This window comes from Prosopis cineraria, unplaced genomic scaffold (genome assembly GCF_029017545.1).
Source record: "Prosopis cineraria cultivar Desert tree isolate PC_DT_omini unplaced genomic scaffold, ASM2901754v1 PC8, whole genome shotgun sequence".
Classification (NCBI taxonomy): Eukaryota; Viridiplantae; Streptophyta; class Magnoliopsida; order Fabales; family Fabaceae; genus Prosopis; species Prosopis cineraria.
This window is the reverse complement of record NW_026555339.1, coordinates 8,212,346-8,231,841: the sequence shown is the minus strand read 5'-3', so window position 1 is coordinate 8,231,841 and position 19,496 is coordinate 8,212,346. Positions and strand designations below refer to the sequence as shown.

The following is a 19,496-nucleotide window of genomic DNA, read 5'->3' as shown; positions in this document are numbered from 1 at the left end:
GCGCGCGTGTATATATAGAGAAAGAGAGAGTAAAAGGTGGACGTTGCCCTAAAACAATATATTTTCCTAGCTTTTGTGTAATGTCTTTAGATTCTTTGTAGGGCCTTTACAGGTTTGAAGATGGTTCCTCCTTATAAACTAAGGGTTGCTGATGAAGCGAAAAATGAAGTAAAAATAAAAAGGAAAAAAACTAAAAGGAGAAATTTCCAAAAATAATCAATTTTATTATTATATTTAGGAGTTTTCTTCCTTAGCTTTTCTTCCTATTTATCTCCTCATCCAAACGAAGGGTAAGAGTATCCTCCATTCAAACTGGAAATTAATCTCTTTTGAGATATGGAGGATGGAGGGTAAATCTCCTCCATTATAACTATAAAATTACCGCGACACCAGCAGTTTCTGATACAATTTTCAAGTAAACTCTACATAAAATATACTACGTTTTAGCATGCCAAAAAATTATCGTCAAGTTTAGCATTAGAATGGCGAGATAGGCAACCATTTCCATGTCATTTTACAGATGCCAAATGTAAGAATACCTGTGATCCGAACGAGATATCATCAATAGCATCATCATCAACCAACGTCTTTGGGGATAAAAATCTGAAGTGGCCATAAAAGTTTCACAAATTTATAGCTGAACGATCAAAAAGACTGGGCGGTATTATATCAAAATTCCCACCTGTTCAAGCAACCTGGCAATAGTTGTACATGGACGATTCTGTTATGCTCATAACAAGTGGATATAAATATGAATACAAAAATTGATATCATAAAATGATATGACCTGTCTCTACATTCTATATACTTTTGTCAATTTACTCTGAATTTCTAGATCCCTACCACGGTCAGTAGTTGCAGCAATGGGAACGGAAGAGTGGATCAGTTTTGAGTTATCCTCCTCCAAATTTTGTGAGGGTGTTAAGATATGCTTAGCTCCTGGGCTTAGTCTGATAGGACCTGAAGATATCATACCAACCTGTTTAAGAGATTCAACACCCGGATGGCTTTTAGGATGTATACTCAGAGCCCCATTCTGGCGACAGTATTTTCTTCCACTATCCCCACGTGGATCAAGTTCAACTGCTCTTGTGTTCCGTTGTATTTCGGCGCTTTGGTTTCCTCGTGTCAGATCAGCCATACAACTCAAGTTTTCTTGCACTTCTATGTTAGGCAACATGAAAGATGTCGTGGAATCATCAAGATTAGCTGCAGGCCTCTTCCTGCTATTTTTGAATCCATGTTCTTCAATAGTCAGGTCATCCAACTTCACTCTGTCAGCAAAATTAATCACGCTTCTACGCCCACTATTTATAGCAAAGGATGGTTTAGTAACAAATGTAACTGGATCAGGTGGAGGTTGCACAATTGAAGTTGGACAAAGTGAGGTCTTCATTTGATCATGAGAAGTCAAATGATTCGGAGGATATACTACAGCTGAATGATTCACAAAAGGTGCAGTAAAATTTCCTCCCCATTTATTGCGAGGAGAACTGTTACAGCTCAGGCCAGAAAATTGCTGAGGCGTTCCAGGTGGCTTTTCATGAGCTGAGTTTAACAACCAAGGGGGAAAACTTCTATAGGATCCCGGAAACCAAGATGTTTGAGCATGTTCTTCAACACTTGGATTCGAGAAGGGAAATCCAAATACTGGTTGTGCAAAATTGCAAGAATTGGTTAGTCCGTCTGCCTGAGGACCATGTCCAAGAGGTTTAGCTCCAGAAGTAAAATGTTTTGGCAAGTCATGAGCTGCCCTATTGAATACTCCACATGATGTAGGAGGTGCCTGAACAACTGGAAGCAAACACGAACTAGCATTTCTACTGATTCTGAGGCTTCCATTTTGAGCTCCATGACTACTTTGCAATGCCTGATTGTTCTGGATTTTCACTGACTCTGAGATATTCTCAGTTGACACATGTGATGATGAACCAGAAAACAAATTTTGCTTAGAACATCTTCCCACGGGAGAATTTTCTAAAGCTAAATCTTTTGAGCAAGTCCTTCTTCTGGAAACCTCATCAGCCCAAGCATCTTCTGCAAACTGTTTCATGTCATGGCTGTTTCTACTTATCAGAACATCTTTACCCATCAATCGCATTGTTGGCTGGCTGGAACTAAGCGAAACAGGATCTGAACTTTCTTCTAAATAAATCATCTGATTTCCCTTTTGCTTTTGAACCTGCTTGTGTTGATTCTGCTCAATGAATGAGTTTCTCATTAGGTTCAACTCTGAATGAAGTGAGTAAGAAAAATGATTGGAAATGGAACTGCTATCAGAATTAGGCCAGCGAATATCTGCTGCTTCAATGCTTTGTAATTCAGTAACGCCTAACCTGGCTGGATAATGTGGAGATGGTTCTTCACAATCTTTTATGAGTGTTTCCTCGACAAAACCCCTCTCATTAATGCTTAAATGTTCTCGACTGACAATATTATTAACAGGTAAGCCACTGCAAGAAACTCTTGATGTACTGAAAGTCTGCGGCTGATTCATCCCAACTTTTCCACTTGAACTGAAATTAATTAATTCACCATGTGAATTCAGTGGCAAACCAAAAATGCTCTCATCCAAGCAGCTATTTCTTACATTTGCTTTCGCCAAACCAGGAAGGGAGAATGAGTTATCAACCATACCAGTTAAAAACACGTGAGGCAATGGATTGGCACGCAAAGGTTGGCCATTGTTATCATACTCTCCATAAAACTGTGATGGAAGCTGAGGTCTGTCATTAGATTCATTACATGAAGCAGAATAAGATGATGAAGGCTCCAAAAAGGTCCTTATACTTGCCTTTGAGTTTACCATGGAAATCTGATGGGTTGGATCCTTCCCATGATCAACAAACTTAACGGAGGAACTGAGAGCTTCAAAGTCACACGTTTGAGTATTTACACTGCAAATCTTCCCTGGTTGCGGAGCATAAAGAGTTCTAGGAGTGCCAGTGTATGAAGAATAAGGAACTGTAGTCATGTTGCCTCTATCAAAGAGGTGCGGACTTTTACTATCATGATGCGCAGCCTTCGTTAATGATTCAGACTTCTCTACAAGATGCTTTGACTTCTCCTTATTTGTACAAGACTGCAACAAACATTGTCCAGAAACTTGTTCAGGAGTAGTAGAAAACTTTTCATCTTCAACTATAGGACAGACTTCCTTTTTCTTTTTTATATCAGTGGAAATGTGCTCATCACTTCTGTTTACCTCCAAAAAAGCAGCTTCTTCACTTCCAGAGGGTAGCTTCCCTGATGCTGTACCTGGCACATCTGAGGATACACTGAACATGGTTTCATCAGATGAGTGACCAAGCATGTCATCCTTACCCAAAAATTTCACATGCCCGTCTGATATTATAACTTGAGTGTCACAATGGCTATCATCAGTAACATCTGGTAGATCCCAATCGTTTGAGGTCCTTTCAGAAATATCTTTCGTTTGATTCTTAAGACTGCCACAAACAGGAGGCATTTCCTTTTGTTGCTTTCCAACCAAGCTAGAGCTTTTAACTTTTTGCTTCCTTTCCACAGATGAGGACTTCAAACTTGATTTCTTTCTATGAGTTGAAGTATCAATTTCATCAAGTGCAACCCTTTCATTATCAATTGTACCTCTCAGTTTTCTGGGATTACTAACTGGAGTTTGCATCTTGCGCTTATAAGCAACTTCCTGAGAAAGACAAAGTTAACAGAATTCAATCCCAACTACTTGACTAAGCTCTTAACCATTTAAAAAAACTTGTGCCAAAATGAAAGCATCTGAGTCCCTGGTCCCAAACTTGCTAGAACAGAAATGAAATAGCACTAAAAGCTCTTAAATTCATTTCGATTCATGGTAAATTTCAGCTATATAAATAATATAAACAAGAAGACTAAAACCATATAGAAACCTCCACAGTTCAAAGAAGAGACACATGATGAAAAAAATATAATTTTGTTACCCGCTACTAAAGAACCAATCTAAGGAATGAGACAATGGGAATAGATAAGCTTTAATAATAACAAAACATTTCATCCACATAGTTTAGCCAAGATATGTTTTATAAACTGTCACCACAGAGAATATGGCAGAAACATCTAATATTCTTCCAGTAACTGGCAGTAACGTAATATTGCCTGGCAATATTCTTTGCCATATAACATTATCGCAATCCACAACATTAAATTGATATATTTAAATCATGGTGCACAACAAAACTGTATTGGTTTACAAGGCTTTTTTTGGGTACAAGGGATCATGATTTACAAGGCTTTTAAACCATATATAGCCTCTGTTCTATTGATCCCCAGTGAACCAAAAAAGATAAAACATAATTATAAAAAGTGAAAATGTGGATAGCCATCATGAAAAAGTCGTATGCCTTGATAACCAAAAAAGTTAGTTATTGCAGCAATTGTGAAAGGTTATACCCAGAGATTACATCTATGATAAAGAGGAGATATTCTTAAATGGCATTATGATCAATTTATAGGGAAATTGACAATACAATACATAGTTATCAAATTTATCTTTGACAGTTAAGGAAAATAATTTATTTTCCAAACACACTATAGAAGACAAAATTCAAACACTTCTGGTGACATTTTAACAACAAATTGACTTCAAATCCAATTGAATTTTTTAATTTTAGAGTTTATTTTCAAAAGTGATAAATTAATTCACAATAGAAAAGACTTTGAAGAGAGTAATCACTATTTATCATTAAAGATTCCCTTAACCAAAAAAACTTTTAAGTTTCTCCTATCAACTTTTGGTTTTTATAGAAATTTAAAAATGGATATGAGAATTGTCAATGTTTCATGGCAACGTATTACCAACAAGATCAACTATGCCATGTTCATATATAATGCAGCATTAATTTAATCTTGAGTTTTGTGACATAAATGCTTAAATGCTTTCCCTTTAAAATAATTAAAAACTGCAAAATATGCAAAAGAACTATCTATCGTATATTGATAGAGAAATAAGAGTAGTTAAGTTTAATTGACATAAGAAAATCATCCTTATAACTTGAAAGAAAGTCTACCGAACACTTATAAATAGGAACCGAATATCATAAAAAAACATAGCTAATAATTATAAGCTCATGTTTTAGCTCATACAATATTGTATAAATATTATTATAAAAACATCTCATAGGCCGTATATCATAAGAAAAAGGAAGTCAGGAACACTAAAGTGTTGCTTAGAAGAACAAAATTTTCAGCCCCCAATAACCAAAAGAAAGACCAGAAAAGAACTTAAAAATATCTAATCAGCCACTTTTTGGCACTAAATAATCATTCAAAGGTATGATTGTTTATAAGGACTACTCTATTCAGTGTAGTTATGATATAAGGATGGGGAAAAGCTACATCACGCATATTATGTAATAAAATATTACTCTTTTCTTCCAGAAAAGTAGTAACGGGAATGTTAAACATTTAATCTACAAAATCACAACAGTAGTTGTTCAAAAATAATGTAATAACTAATATCGAGAGTAATTAGTCTAAAATCATTAAGACTAAAAACTATATATTATACAGATGGATCCTCCGTATAGTCAGGCTGTGCCACCCAATTATTCAAAATGTCACAGCAAGTTTTTTTTTTTTTTAGTCAATTAGTCTGCTAATATCCTGGGAAACACTTTGCAGTAAGATCATCCTAAATCACCATAGTGAGACCATGATTAACCCCTAGGGTTACAAATATGAAAACCTCCACAGCCAATTTAATTCAGCCAGCACAACCATATATACATTATAACTGGTAAGTCTTCTCTTCCCTGGACAATATACCCTACTACCAAGTTCTTTTAATCTAAAGAACACTTGCTCTGATTGCATCTCAGAAATAAATTCACTTAACTTTTTCCTTTGTGGAATAATTCACTCAAGACATGAGTGACTCTCACTAAATAACTAAACTAATTAACAAAGTTCGCATACTATTGGTTCCTCAACTAATCAAAAGGAAGTCCCACATAATAATAAGTTGGAAGCATGGCAACTTAACCAGCAGATTATGCGAATCAAAGCCACCATGGCTGGCACATCTTTTAGAATGAAATCAGACTATTAGGACCATTAATTTCACTCCTCTCTGCATATATAACATTTTCCAAATCATTATTAGATAGGTTGCCTCTGCCACTCACTCACTTCATTAATGACTCATAAGCCCTGACGAGTAAAGCACAACGGCACTGGAGAGGCTAGTGTTCATGTGATAATGTTCTATATAACTCAAACCAGTTATTTTCAAATGAAATATCCATATCCACTGCGTTTCCAGGCATTCAACAATCTGACTCACCACACGAACGTCAACAGTGTCACTCAACAAACTCAATCATCATTGTAAATAGACAACCTCTCAAAGTCTGAACCTTCACTTAATTCTTCACTAGTCAAAAACTAGGTCTTCTCCCTCCGGCGTTTACATTTCACCAATCTTTTATCAGAAATGTCAGTCGTACAAGACGAGATGAGAAAATGTTCGTTACACATGGTCCATGAAGATTCCCCCCATTTTAGTAGCCAATAGGGCAAGGACAGAAGAACCACAAACCATAATCTCAGCTCCTCTTCTTCGTAAACCATAAGTGGCCCCTTCAGGTCACCTGTACTGAGCACCAACAATACAGCTCCCGCTGGAGCAACAAAATTGCAGTCCCTTCATTACCTGCTTTATTTTTCACCTTGATATTTTCTGCTGTTCTAACTTTTTCATCACACAAGTACTAACATAAACCACAGTTTTGTTCACAAATATGTAGTTGCCTCTCTAACCAGCTTTTTCAGCAGTAATTTTATGCAGGAAAAGCAGCTTGGAGTTAGGAAAGCTATCATTCCATGAGAAAAGCAACAATATCACCACCAGACAAAAGAGTTCAGTAACATTTTATGGCAAATATATCATGAATTCTATAGGTCGTTCTCACGAAAGAGCTTAAAACGATGGAACTAGCCTATACATGTGGAAGATTAACTATATTTTATGACATAAATCGCATACCTTCTTTGCAATTAACTCGTTCTTTTTCTTCTTTTTCTTTTTCATCATCATCTTCTTCCCATTGTTCACTGATTCAACCCTATAATTTTCCTCCATGCTTTTCTTCTTTGGCTTCTTCATTCTTTTCTTTTTCCTCCTGTTTGTACTTTTCTTGCTCTTGACTGTTGAAACTACGGAAACAGCCTCAACCCCACTTGAATCCACACCCTTATAATCATTTTTATGCTCCCTTTTATTCTCCTCCTCATCTTCTTTGTCGAGTTCAAGTACCTCACCATCCGTCGCTTTGATCTGAGGTGCCACCGTTAGAATCTCAGCAATCGACCGCTTTTTGGGAGCCTTGGGTTTCGTCTTAAAATTCATCTTCATATGCCGACGTTCATCCCTCATCGCCTGCGCAAGACAACTGTCGATGTGAGCATTCACCGCTGTCACCGTTGCGGCGTTGAAATCCCGACAAACAGGACAAACCATATCCGATTTTTCCTCCTCCGCAGCAACTGAAGTCCCCGATTTCACACATTCGGCGTCATTTCCAGAAATTTCACCGTCTGTTTTGTTGGATCTCATTGCCTCGAGCCGGCGAGACCACCACTTGAACTTAGTGACCGTTATAGACACCTCATCTGGATTCTCACGAAACGGCCAGAATTTCAAAACGGATTCAATCTTTGGCTGCTCCTCCTGCTCCTGTACTTCAAAAATCTCAGCAATGGACCGTTTCTTAGGCGCCTTCGATTTCGACTTCATCTGCCGCCTCTCCTCCCTCATCGTTTGCGCGAGACATCCGTCGATGTGCGCGTTTACTGCCGTCAGAGTGGCAGCGTTAAAAACTCGACACACCGGGCAAACCATCTCCAACCTCTCCTCCGATTTCACAAATTGATCGCCATCGCTTCTGGAAATTCCTTCATCCAACGGCTTCTCATCGTCATCGCGATCGGATCTCGAAGCCTCAACCTCCTCGCCGCAGCTCTGAGCCTTCGGAACAACCATGGGAGGAAGCCAAGACTCCACATCCTCTCTGGATACATCATCGGTACTAAAGGGCCAGCACTTGAAGATGTCGATGGACCTCATCTTGGAGGTATAGTCCCTGCGACAGATAATCAAAAACACACAAAATTAACTAAGAATCAAAAGTCGCAGTAATAGTAATAGAAAAAGCGAAGCAGAGTAAAAAAGAAGGACGGAAAAAAAAAAAGAGCAAAGATCTATTATGCCTTATGGAGAATCCATCGAATGCAGCGTCCATGATCGGTGAGAGACAAAGAAAGGAAGAAGAAGAGGAAGAGGAGGAAGACCCAGCAGGAAGTAGAGAGACGGAAGGACGGAAGGCTAAGGCGTGTGGAGACTGAAGAGTGGCGAGGGAAGCAACGAGGCTATGAGAGAGAAAGAAGAGATAGAAAGATGAGAGAGAAGAGGCAAATGGCAATAATGTTTCCCGCTCGATAGAGAGAGAGAGAGAGGGAGAGGGGATTTCCGTAGCGTTTTGCTTTTTGGGCTTTGGCTAATTTATGACTGAAAAAGACGTATGAAAGAGAGAGACAGAGTATCTGTAAGTGTGTTGAGTGTGTGGATAGAAGGTAAGGCTTAAACTTGAGATTAAGAGGAGTGACTCGACTCTTATTATCAGATACGACAAAGAGCGAGCGAGTAATAGTGTGTATTAAAGCGAACAATTGGGACTTACTCTTTTTAATTATTAGGATTAGGATAATTTTTATTAGTATGTTGCTCTGTATTGTATTATTTAAGTCCTGTTTTTTTCTCTCTCTTTTATTTTCAAGGCTTCGATGGTCTGTATCTGTACATTGCACAGAGGGTGGTGTCAATTGTATAATAAATAATATAGTATAATAAATAATATAATATAGGAAGCGGAAGTGGATTTTATCGTGTGTGTCCACGCTCGCATAGTCAAGAGAAACAAAGATTCTGCTGCAAGTGGATAAACTTTCCTACGCGCGACATCCTGGCCTCGTGCTCACGCGCGACATTATTTTTTTGCTTTTTAACCTATAAAAAAATGTAGTAGCTATTAATTTGTTGAGTTAATTAAATGAATGTATCTCTCAAAAATTAATGTGTTAAACTTTAATTTAAAACTTTAAATTTTAATATATTAATATATTTTTTTATTGATGGGAATTTTACATGATTGAGATAATATTTATTTTCTTTAATTGACATATTTAATATATAATTATATTTTTATGTGACCAAATAATAAAAATTAAATAAAATAAAAATATATTTTTTCACCAAAAAAGACAAATATATTTTTATTATATATACTCCCTCTATTAAAAAAAAGTAAGGCATTTTTAACCGAATCTTACTTCTCTATAATATAGTTACTTATTTTCAAACTAATCCTATCTTTTTATATTTACTCATATTAAATATTTTATAATAAATATAAAGTCACTATTAATAGGGATACTTTGAAAAAAAAAATTATTATATCTCAAAATATTAAAAATGCCTTAGATTTTTAAATATCTAACTTCTTAAAAAATATCTTATATTTTTTAACAGAGGAAGTATGTATTTTTTTATTAGAAACAATATTTTCAAGTATATAACATAATATGCAAGTTCTTAGCTCTCATTGTTTTAAACAATTAATAAAGGGAACGTTTGAAGTTCTTTCCATTAGAATATGCTAGTGTAAGGAATTAAAAATATTCATATTTATTCAAAAAAAATAGAAATATCCATATTTAAAATATATTATTTTAATCAGATTTAACATTAAATTGAAATTCTGTTTGTGTTATTTAATATATATTTAAGACACATGACATGATTGTTGAAATAAATATTACTAATTATTATGCAAATCATTATTAGTACTACTATATTCAATAATCTCCACTAATAAAATATTTCTTTAGCTGTTAACCTATGTTAGTATGTCACAGTGTCACACCAACGATACCCGTAGCACACTGCCACTTTTCAAACTAGTTGTCGTTGTTGTTGTTTTGCCAACTCAAGCTAAACACAACTATCATGAAATACGCTTCTTTGAAATGATTTTATATCTTTATTCACATATTATATATAAGATTTTGAAAAGGAATTTATTTTGTTTGAAACTATGATACACAAAAAATATAATTGAATTTAACGACGTCGTGATCCTTTTTATCCTCGTGTAATAATAAGAATTTAAGAAATGCGAGCAGTTTCAATAATGTCTTGGGTTTAAAAGTTGGCCGCTACGTGTCAGCGGGAAAGAAATTCATCTCAAGCACAACTCTTCATCGCATATATAATTTATGCATTATCTTAATTAACTTTATATAATATAGTGATGATATAAGGACAAGGAACGGTATTGCACGCTAGCTTCATGCAGTGAGAAACTGAAATATGTCATTGACTAATAGTGATAGATATTATAAACTAAAATAGTTAAGTTTTGCTGGAAATCTACTTTGGATCGAACCTGCATGAAATTTCAATTGATAATCTCAAATGTAAGATATTAACATTGACAGTGTACATTAAACATTCTAAGTCGATGTTTACTTTTTCATTCACATTTTGATGTATTCAAGAAAAAAAAAACATTTTATTTGGCCAAGAAAAAACATATTTGCTGGAACATGACATAAAACTATATATACGGGTTATAATTTTTTACATATTACAGCTTACTATAAATTCGGCATGGAGTGCAAATATATAATTCAAATTATCTATGATTTATGTCTGTTGTGGCTTATAAATTTTATATTATAAGAGCGCATGGAGATAACAGCTTAATGTTGCTTCACATTGTTAAATGATTGATTCGTAGATTAACGTTGTCCAACAATTTTTTTAAGGTCATCAATTATCAATTCAATTGCACGTAAAAATTAATCAATATCAATAGGTGTAATATTAATACAAACCAGTGTAAAAAGTTTTTTTTAGCAGCAATACACACACGAATATTATAAAAAGATAGATTTATTTATGAGCCACAAAATAATGAGTCCCACACTGTGGAATAGTATAGAAGTAATTTTTTTTATTCAATCTTTTTTTGTGAAAATAATTTTAATTTGGGCCATTGAATTGTCAAGTCCGTTGAAAAAAATGATGCAGAACAAGATAAGAATCTTTGTTGTAGCGAAAATAAAAATAAACATAAGAATCTTTGAAGTGTGGTAAAGATGAAGAAAAAAACAATCATCACTCCCACTATCTTCAAATTCGAAATTTCCACCGCAAGAACGTAGATTCCCAGAATAGCTGTGGCCAAGATGACACTCGAATCAAACCTTTATCTTCAAACTCCTTTTTACTCTTTTACTTTTTTGTTTTTTTAAAAAAATCAATATTGAGTATTAATCAATGATAAATATTAATTGGTTTTAAGACGGTGAAGATAAAGTAAGGTGGAAAATGCATAATACAGATTAATCCACTTTATCAAAAAATTACTACATTTAATTTACGTGACTCAATGTATTTACTTAGTTCTTTCACTAATCCACTTCTGCTCATGCTTAGCGACACTCTTTCATCATTCAACATGTTTGTCTTATACATCTTATAGAGTTCAAAAATAGATTGCACTATTATAACTTATAAATAATAGACATATTTTATTAAATCAATAAGAAAATATATAGCAAAATTGTCCATAAGTTTGTTACCTCCTCTTTTAAATAATAATAATAATAAAATCAATAAAAATTAACTTTGATAAATCAAATTGATAATTAAAACAATCTTGAAAGACCAAAAATTTTATGACCTCCAAATATAATTTTTTTTTGGCGCAGGCATAATCTCAAGGGATAGAAGAAGGGGAAATTGGGATAAAATACTCCCTCTGTTAAAAAAATTTAAGGTATTTTTTAAAAGATTAAATATTAAAAAATATAAATTATTGTTAATATTTTAATGTGTAATCATTATATTTTTTTAAGTATCCATAATGAAAAATTATTTTATATTTATTTTAAAGTGAAACATCCTATTAAATAAGAAAAAATATAAAAAAATAATGTTAATTTAAAAATTAGTAATTACTTTATTAGATATGAGATTCAATTAACAATATTTATATTTTTTAATGAAGAAAATGCAAGGTAAAATAAAAAAATTATAGTCCCAAATGCTATGGATCTATATTAAAATCAAAATAATGGTATTTGTATAATTGTACATTGTTTTTGAAATTAAAATAAATGGCAATGATAAATTATTAAAAGTCAGAAATAATATTTAGAATCAGAAAATTAAAAATAGCTAGGTTGGGGGCCGATGAAAAGCATAGGAGACGCGCGTGAGCAAGTTGTGGTGGCCAACGAGTAAAAGCAATTAAGTACTTACAAGTAACAAGTTGCAATTTACACCACATGATTCCAGACTTCAGAAATTTTGACGGGGACGTGATGATGATGACCCTGTTTTTATATTTTTTTTTTGTTGGTAAATAAATTTATATTATTAGACGTGTTCTTCTTCACTTTCTCTAGCTTTTTTCTTAATATATTACTCTGTTTGCCTCAATTTAGTGGAAAAAAAAAACTAAAAACACATTCTTGCAGTCTTTTTATGATAAATATTTGTTCAGAATAAATTCAAGAAGGTTTGCCCCTGCTCCCTACCTTCATTTTTTTTTTACTTTGAATTATTTTGATTGATTTAGTATATTAAATATAGAATTTTAGTTTAAAATAGTTAATTGTCAAAAAATAAATATAAATCATTTAAAGTTGGTATGGGCAATTAAAAAAGGAGTTCTAATGTTATTAAGGTATTTCATTTTTTTTTAGAAAAAGAGCAAGATTTATTAATCACCATAAAAACATTATAATCAATAATAGTCAAAAAAATACTTAAAAAATCTAAGATACACGTAACATGCAACTTACAAAGCAAAATAATAACTGATAAAAGTAGCAATATAGTTCAAATATAAAACCAAAACAATACATTAATCAATGTCCTCTTTATTATAAGAGGAACCAGCAAAAGTTAAAAAAAAAAAATAGGACAATTAAAAGCTTCCAAATCAATAAGTGAAAAGCCAGACAAAGAAGATGTAGTTATAAATAGCTATTTTATTAAATGTAATTTCTTAAAGCCCGTCACTATTAAAAAGTTAGGAATTTCGTTACCTTGACGAGCTATAGAAACAAATATTCTTGTAGGATTCTTTAGTTGCAACTGTATTGGCTCCCTTTCGTTGCACACAGATTTTACATGACGCAATTGTCTAAATGATCAAAGGCATCTACAATTAGAATATGAGGCATGTTTATAAAAATGTCCTCTTCTTTATTTCTTTTGGCGATATTTAAATGCCAGTATCTTGGCAAGCCACAGAGGAGAACCAAACCTCCTTGCACAATTCTTTAGTTACAATAATATCTTTCACAGTTTCAAAACATTGCCAATCACAATCATAATCAAGTTTACCTGTTAACATTCGAAAGAAAATCTCATAATCCATTTCCATATAGACCATATGATCAGAAAGAAATTTCGGGTATTTAAAAACGCGTATTAGAAACCCTCTTTCTGTTTTTCTTCTATTTTTTTGCTTAGTTTCTGATTTCCTCCCGGACTTTTGATACCCCGTCCCCGATATAAGGTTTCTAGTTTTTAATTTTTTAAATTAATATTTGTATTTCACTTTCTTTTAATATAAAAAAATGGGAGAAACTACTTTTGTTCATGTGAGTTGATACAAATAGTCAAAAGTATGACATGAAATTCTTGTCTTATTCAAGGACATGAGCATGAATGTATAATTCTAAAACCATCCTAATTAAATCGTGTCTGATAGCATTCCTCTCACTAGAAGTCTCTCTTTGTGGCCATGAGTAATGAAATTGTTGTGACAACATAATTAAGATTATTATTATTTAAACATGCATGCATGTTTGTTTTTATATTGAAAAACATTTTGATTATTGTCTTCAACGTAAAAGCAAACAAAATCATACTAAATTATATTCAAATATCGTTGATCAAAAGTGAATGATTCAATTTTTTTATATATTTTTCTACACCTTTTATTTTAAAGCGGTATAAATTAGGCGTGGCTATCTTGTGTTGTGCCAAATTTGAAGTAACTTGTATTTTTAAATCATTGCTTAGAAATAGTGTAAATTTTTAAAAATTTTATGTATTGATGATGATATTTTTAACTTTAGATATAGTAGTTGAATTATATATTGAGAAAAATGAGTCTTTAAAACTACTTGCCAATAATAGTTAATTTTGAATTCGTGAAGAATTTTTTTTTGACAAAAATAGTAGTATGCTTGAACTACTTATACATATTCTACAAAGACAATAAACCTTTCAGGGATAAAAAAACAAAGTCTAAAATGAACAATACTACAGGGAAAATTCAACTTCACACTCTATAAATCAGCACTATAAATAATGTTCAGATTCTTGTGGATGACAAAACATGAGAGTGGCTTGCGGTTGTAGTTGTTTTAACTTTTATCTTTATAATACTTTTGAAGCTGTTGTTTAATTAATATATGAATGTGTGACAATTTTTAAAATGCTTGCTATTGAACACTATTTTAAGTCGTGAATATCAGATAAAACTTGACAAATGTTGCCTGATATAAAATAGACAACACTTTTAACTATTGAATTACATTTTTTAAACAGGTAACATAAAAAATGTTACCTAAAAACTACTTTTATCATAACATTGAAGAAACTATTCCCTTTTCTGATAAAAACAATTCACTTTTACATTTTTAATAATTTTTTCACTATATGTTATCAAAACAAATAATTTTGTCATTATACTTTTATAAATGAAATACTAGTGGCTTTGAAAAATGATAAGAGTCATTTCCTTTTTTTTTTTTTGGGATCAATGGTAAGAGTCATTTCCTATTTCAAATATTAGGTGGGAATAGAAACGTTAATTTCTTCTATTTTATTATTGTTAACTATTGTTTTTGACAAGTGAAAGCATGATTACTATGTGTAAAATCTAATCAGGTTGTCCTGGTTCCTTCTTTTTATTCTTATTTTTAAATTTATTTAAATGATTGTTTTACTAAATTATATTTGGTTATTATAAATTCAATTAAAATAATTTTTTTAAATATGTTTTCTATATCTAGACGACTTTAAATTTAAAATTTTATATTTAAATAGCCCTAACTCTTATATAATTATTCGATTGTACAGATTTTTTTTTTTTTAATTCTTGGTTCTAACAACATCGACCTTGAAAGTGATTTCTATACGGCAATGATTATAGAAAAAGAAAATACTGCCAGTACTATTTTTATATGCAATACTACTAGTGCATATTCTTTCCTAAGACGTGATGGTGTCAGTCTTATGATGATTTGGACTTCATTGGTGTAAGATGAAACACTGATCTCGAGAAATAAAAAAAAAATTCTATATTTTGCTCTCACAGTATCTTACATTTTTTAATATTTAACTTATATTTTATAAAAAATTAAATAATTAAAAATATAAAATATTTTTAATCTTTTATAATGTAATCATTATCTTTTTTAAATATATACATATTGATAATAATTTTATATTTATTATAAAATATTTAATAAAATTAAATATAAAAATATATAGTTAATTTAAAAGTAAATAGTTATTTTATTAGAGAGTAAAATTTAATTAAAAATATTTTATATTTTTAAACAGATGGAGTATTTATTTGCACTATATCCCTAGAATTAAGGGATGAAGATAGAGGGACCAACTAGGACTATAGCTTTTTAAATTTTTAATTTTTTTAATAAAATATAAGAGTTTTATATTTTCAACCCCTAAGTTAATACATTATAAAAATTTTGAGATATTAGATAAAATTTTTATTTAAATTTTATAATAGTCTTTTAATTTATGCCTATATAGTCCAACTGTTACAGTAATTTAAAGATATAGCTGTTACAAGATCTACTTGTTTTCAACAAGATAATGCTACAATTGCTCTTAAAGCATTGATATCATTTGATTTCACTCTCATTTTACATTTGATGAGAGAAATTATGAGAATTATTGCTAACAAACTTTATAAAATATTGCAACAAAAATTGAAAAATATGTTAAATGAAGAACATATCAATTAAAAAAAATTAAATAGTAAATTTAATAAGTAAGTAATGGAGTTTTTTTATATTAAACAAAATTTTAAATCTAAAAAATGCATTTAAATTATTCAATGCCTATGGGAAGATGAAATATTCACTAATTTAATGATAGTTTATATTGATAAAAAAATTTAAAAAAATTATTATAAATATGATAATTAATTATTCTTATGCCATGAAAAATTGATGAGAAAAAATTTAAAAAATAATGATATATATATTTATTTTGGGGGGTTGTATGTGTAAAATTGAATGTAAATGCATAGGTTGAAATATTTATGTTATGCTAGTAATATATATATAAATTTAATTTTTTTTCAATTATTATATATGCTTTGTCATTTCGGTTCCTCCAAACAAAATTTTTTGGCTCTACCCCTACTCGAATTATTAAACTGTTTTAAAAAATAATTGTCTTTAAAAAAATCACAGAAAAACTACATGTAACTTCCTGAATTAGGAAATGAATCTTTTAAATTATTTTTTAATTTTATTTTTTTGGTGAGAGGGGGATGGGGCAAATGAGTGAGAACTGAGAATTCCAGATTATGTTTGTCTTAACTTCATTAACACTCCATTGTCATTTTCCCCATATTTTATGGAATATATATCCCTTGAAATAATATAATTTTGACTTTAGTACGCAAAATTTAAAATATGATAATATCATACACATCAATTTTCAAGAAAATGAAAATAGTATATACAATCATTTGTATTCTCTTCTCTGTCCTTAATATTTTTCTTAACATATAACCAAGTTAAAATGACAATAAATTTTTTTAAATTATATAAATAATAATTTGATTTCTAGACATATCATAATTCTATTGAAATATTTAGGGACATCTTTGTTGATAAATTTTAAATTAAAAAAATTATTTTACCTTTATTAATAAATTATGATTTTCTATTCAATTTTTGTAATTCTTGAAATAAAATGTGTGATTCTTTAAAACAACAATTGTGAATGGAGTTTATTATTTTAAAAATATATTTTTTAATGATAAAATTACACTTGATAAATTATAATTTTATGTACAATTCTTGTGATTCACAAAATAAAAGTTTTGTTCATTAAATTATGATTAGAGTTTATTTTTTAATAACAGAAATTATATTTGGTAAATTGTGATTTATTGTCAAACTCTGGTGATCTACATAATAAAAGTTATTATTCCTTAAATAAAAATTACGATAATGGTTTATTATTTTCAATAAAGATAAAATGATTTTTTTTACTTTAAAATTTATTGACACATAAGGTACCTAAAATTTTTATTAAAATTATGACATTTTAAGTTACTAGATTGTCATTTATATAATTTGAAGGAATTTTATTATATTTTTTCTATAATAAGCCTCCTAATGAAATTTTTTTTTGGCCAAAACTAGGACATAATTTGCTAATAAAAGTCAAGTTGGTTAAAATTCAGTCACAGACATTGACACTGGTTCAAAATTTTCATTGCTAATTTGAAGATTTAATTTTATTACTTATTTTGTAAGTATCTTTGTAAACATTTGTTGAATAGTAAAACCTTCTCAGATTTAGTCACAAGCATTTTTTCATTGATAAAAGTTTAGGTGAATTAGGTTGATTCATTAAAATCAGGATATGCCCTTAGATTTAAAGATTATTTATAGATATACTTACAGATCATTCTTCAATAAAATTTTTGTATTAATAGTGGAATTTGAAATATTAATCCATGACCTTGTGAGTTTTGGGCTACGGATTTTACTAGTTGGGTTAAGATTTGCTAACTTTTAAGCTGTTTAAATTGGCATTATAATTGATTTGGGGGTTCAAATAATCAATTTTTGGAAAAATTATCCAAATAGCAAAAAATTTGATAATTGATTATTGAGCTAAAATCATGTTTTCAAATAAACTCTGAAAGGTTGCTTATAAATTTAATTTTACTATTAAATAATATATTTTACTTCTTAAATAAAGTTTGACAAATTTAATAATATTAAACACAACTTTATCAATAATTTAATTTAAAAATAAATGTCCTTTATGGTAATTTAAACAGTTAAAATCAATTCCAGTATTCAAACAGATTATATTATAATATAATCAATTATAATTAAAATTAATCATATTAATTAATTATTTTCATAATTAATTATATTCAATTAAAATTCAAGCAGGGTACTTAATTTACATCAGACTTGTGTTTTGAAAAGAAAAAACTAAGATATATATGAAAATGCGGAGATAGTGGAATAACTTTCTTTTGATTAATTATTTACATTTATCCCTTTAAAAAAGAAAAAGAGCTAGAGCAAACTAGCTTTAGAGTTAATATTTACAATATGTTTTCTTTGAATATAATATTTTTTGTCTTAAGTCTGTTTTTTGTTCTCGATATTATGAAGAAGGAAGGAGAGAAAAGAAGTACACTTCTTTTGGGGGGTTGGTTCAAAAAGGTGAAAGAACAGTTTGCTCTATGCTCACCATATGACTCCGAAAAGCAAAGAAGTATACGGATTGAATAATTTAGAATGCTAAAAATAAAGCAAGAAGCCTATCTATAAGAAAATTGCCCTAGTTTTTACCCATGCTTACTGGAACACTTGAAAACAAGATGCAAAAAAGTTTACTCTAAAAATACTAATGTGGAAAATGATGTGGCTTTTTTTACACCAACCAAATTATCAATGATATGAAGCTTCAATCTAAAATTGATTTTCTAAATGGAACCAACTCCAAACATGAGGCTAGATGGGAACCGCCGAAATTTAGATAGGTCAAACTTAACATTGATGGTTCGATTAAGCATAATAGAGTAGCTACTTGTGGAGGACTTATCAGAGATGATAAGGGAAACTAGATCACAGAGTTTACTAAAAACTTGGGTTATCAATTCAGCACTACAGTCAAACTGATAGCGATTTTAAAAGGGCTTAACATATGCTGGGATAATAAGATTATCAAAGTGAATGTTTGTTTTAATTCTATGGAGGTCCTTTCCCTTATTGAAAGTAGGTTCGATCAAGGTTATCCTCTTGCACCAATTTTAAGGAATATCCGTAACCTCATCGTGAGAATCTAAGAGATTATTTTTGATCATGTCTATAAAGAAGCCAACTGATGTGCCGATTTCGTAGCCCACAAGACTTCGAGGGATCATTTCAATATTACTTTATTTGACATACTGCCTATTGACTATAGAAGCCTTATGACTGCTGACATGACCTAATTTTGGTCTCCTTGCATGTTTTTTTACTGTGCCCATGCATTAAAAAAAACAAAAGAATATAGATGTGTTGTTTCGAACTTCAATAATTTTGGGCTTGAATCGGGGGAAAATGTTCATTTTCCTCATTTTCTCTTTTATAAGTTATTTTTAGATATTTAGTTTGTTATA

General features: G+C 30.8%; 1 protein-coding gene across 1 annotated transcript; it reads right to left on the bottom strand.

Moving 5' to 3' along the window:
• Positions 1–325: 325 nt before the first annotated feature.
• On the bottom strand, positions 326–8,459 carry LOC129318088 (uncharacterized). Its single transcript, XM_054962630.1, has 4 exons — positions 8,224–8,459; positions 7,001–8,096; positions 844–3,667; positions 326–695 (listed from the first exon to the last, which is right to left on the bottom strand). Exons 1-4 carry the CDS (start codon positions 8,253–8,255, stop codon positions 670–672), a joined length of 3,978 nt encoding a protein of 1,325 aa, XP_054818605.1. The 5' UTR covers positions 8,256–8,459; the 3' UTR covers positions 326–669.
• Between the last annotated feature and the right edge of the window lie 11,037 nt (positions 8,460–19,496).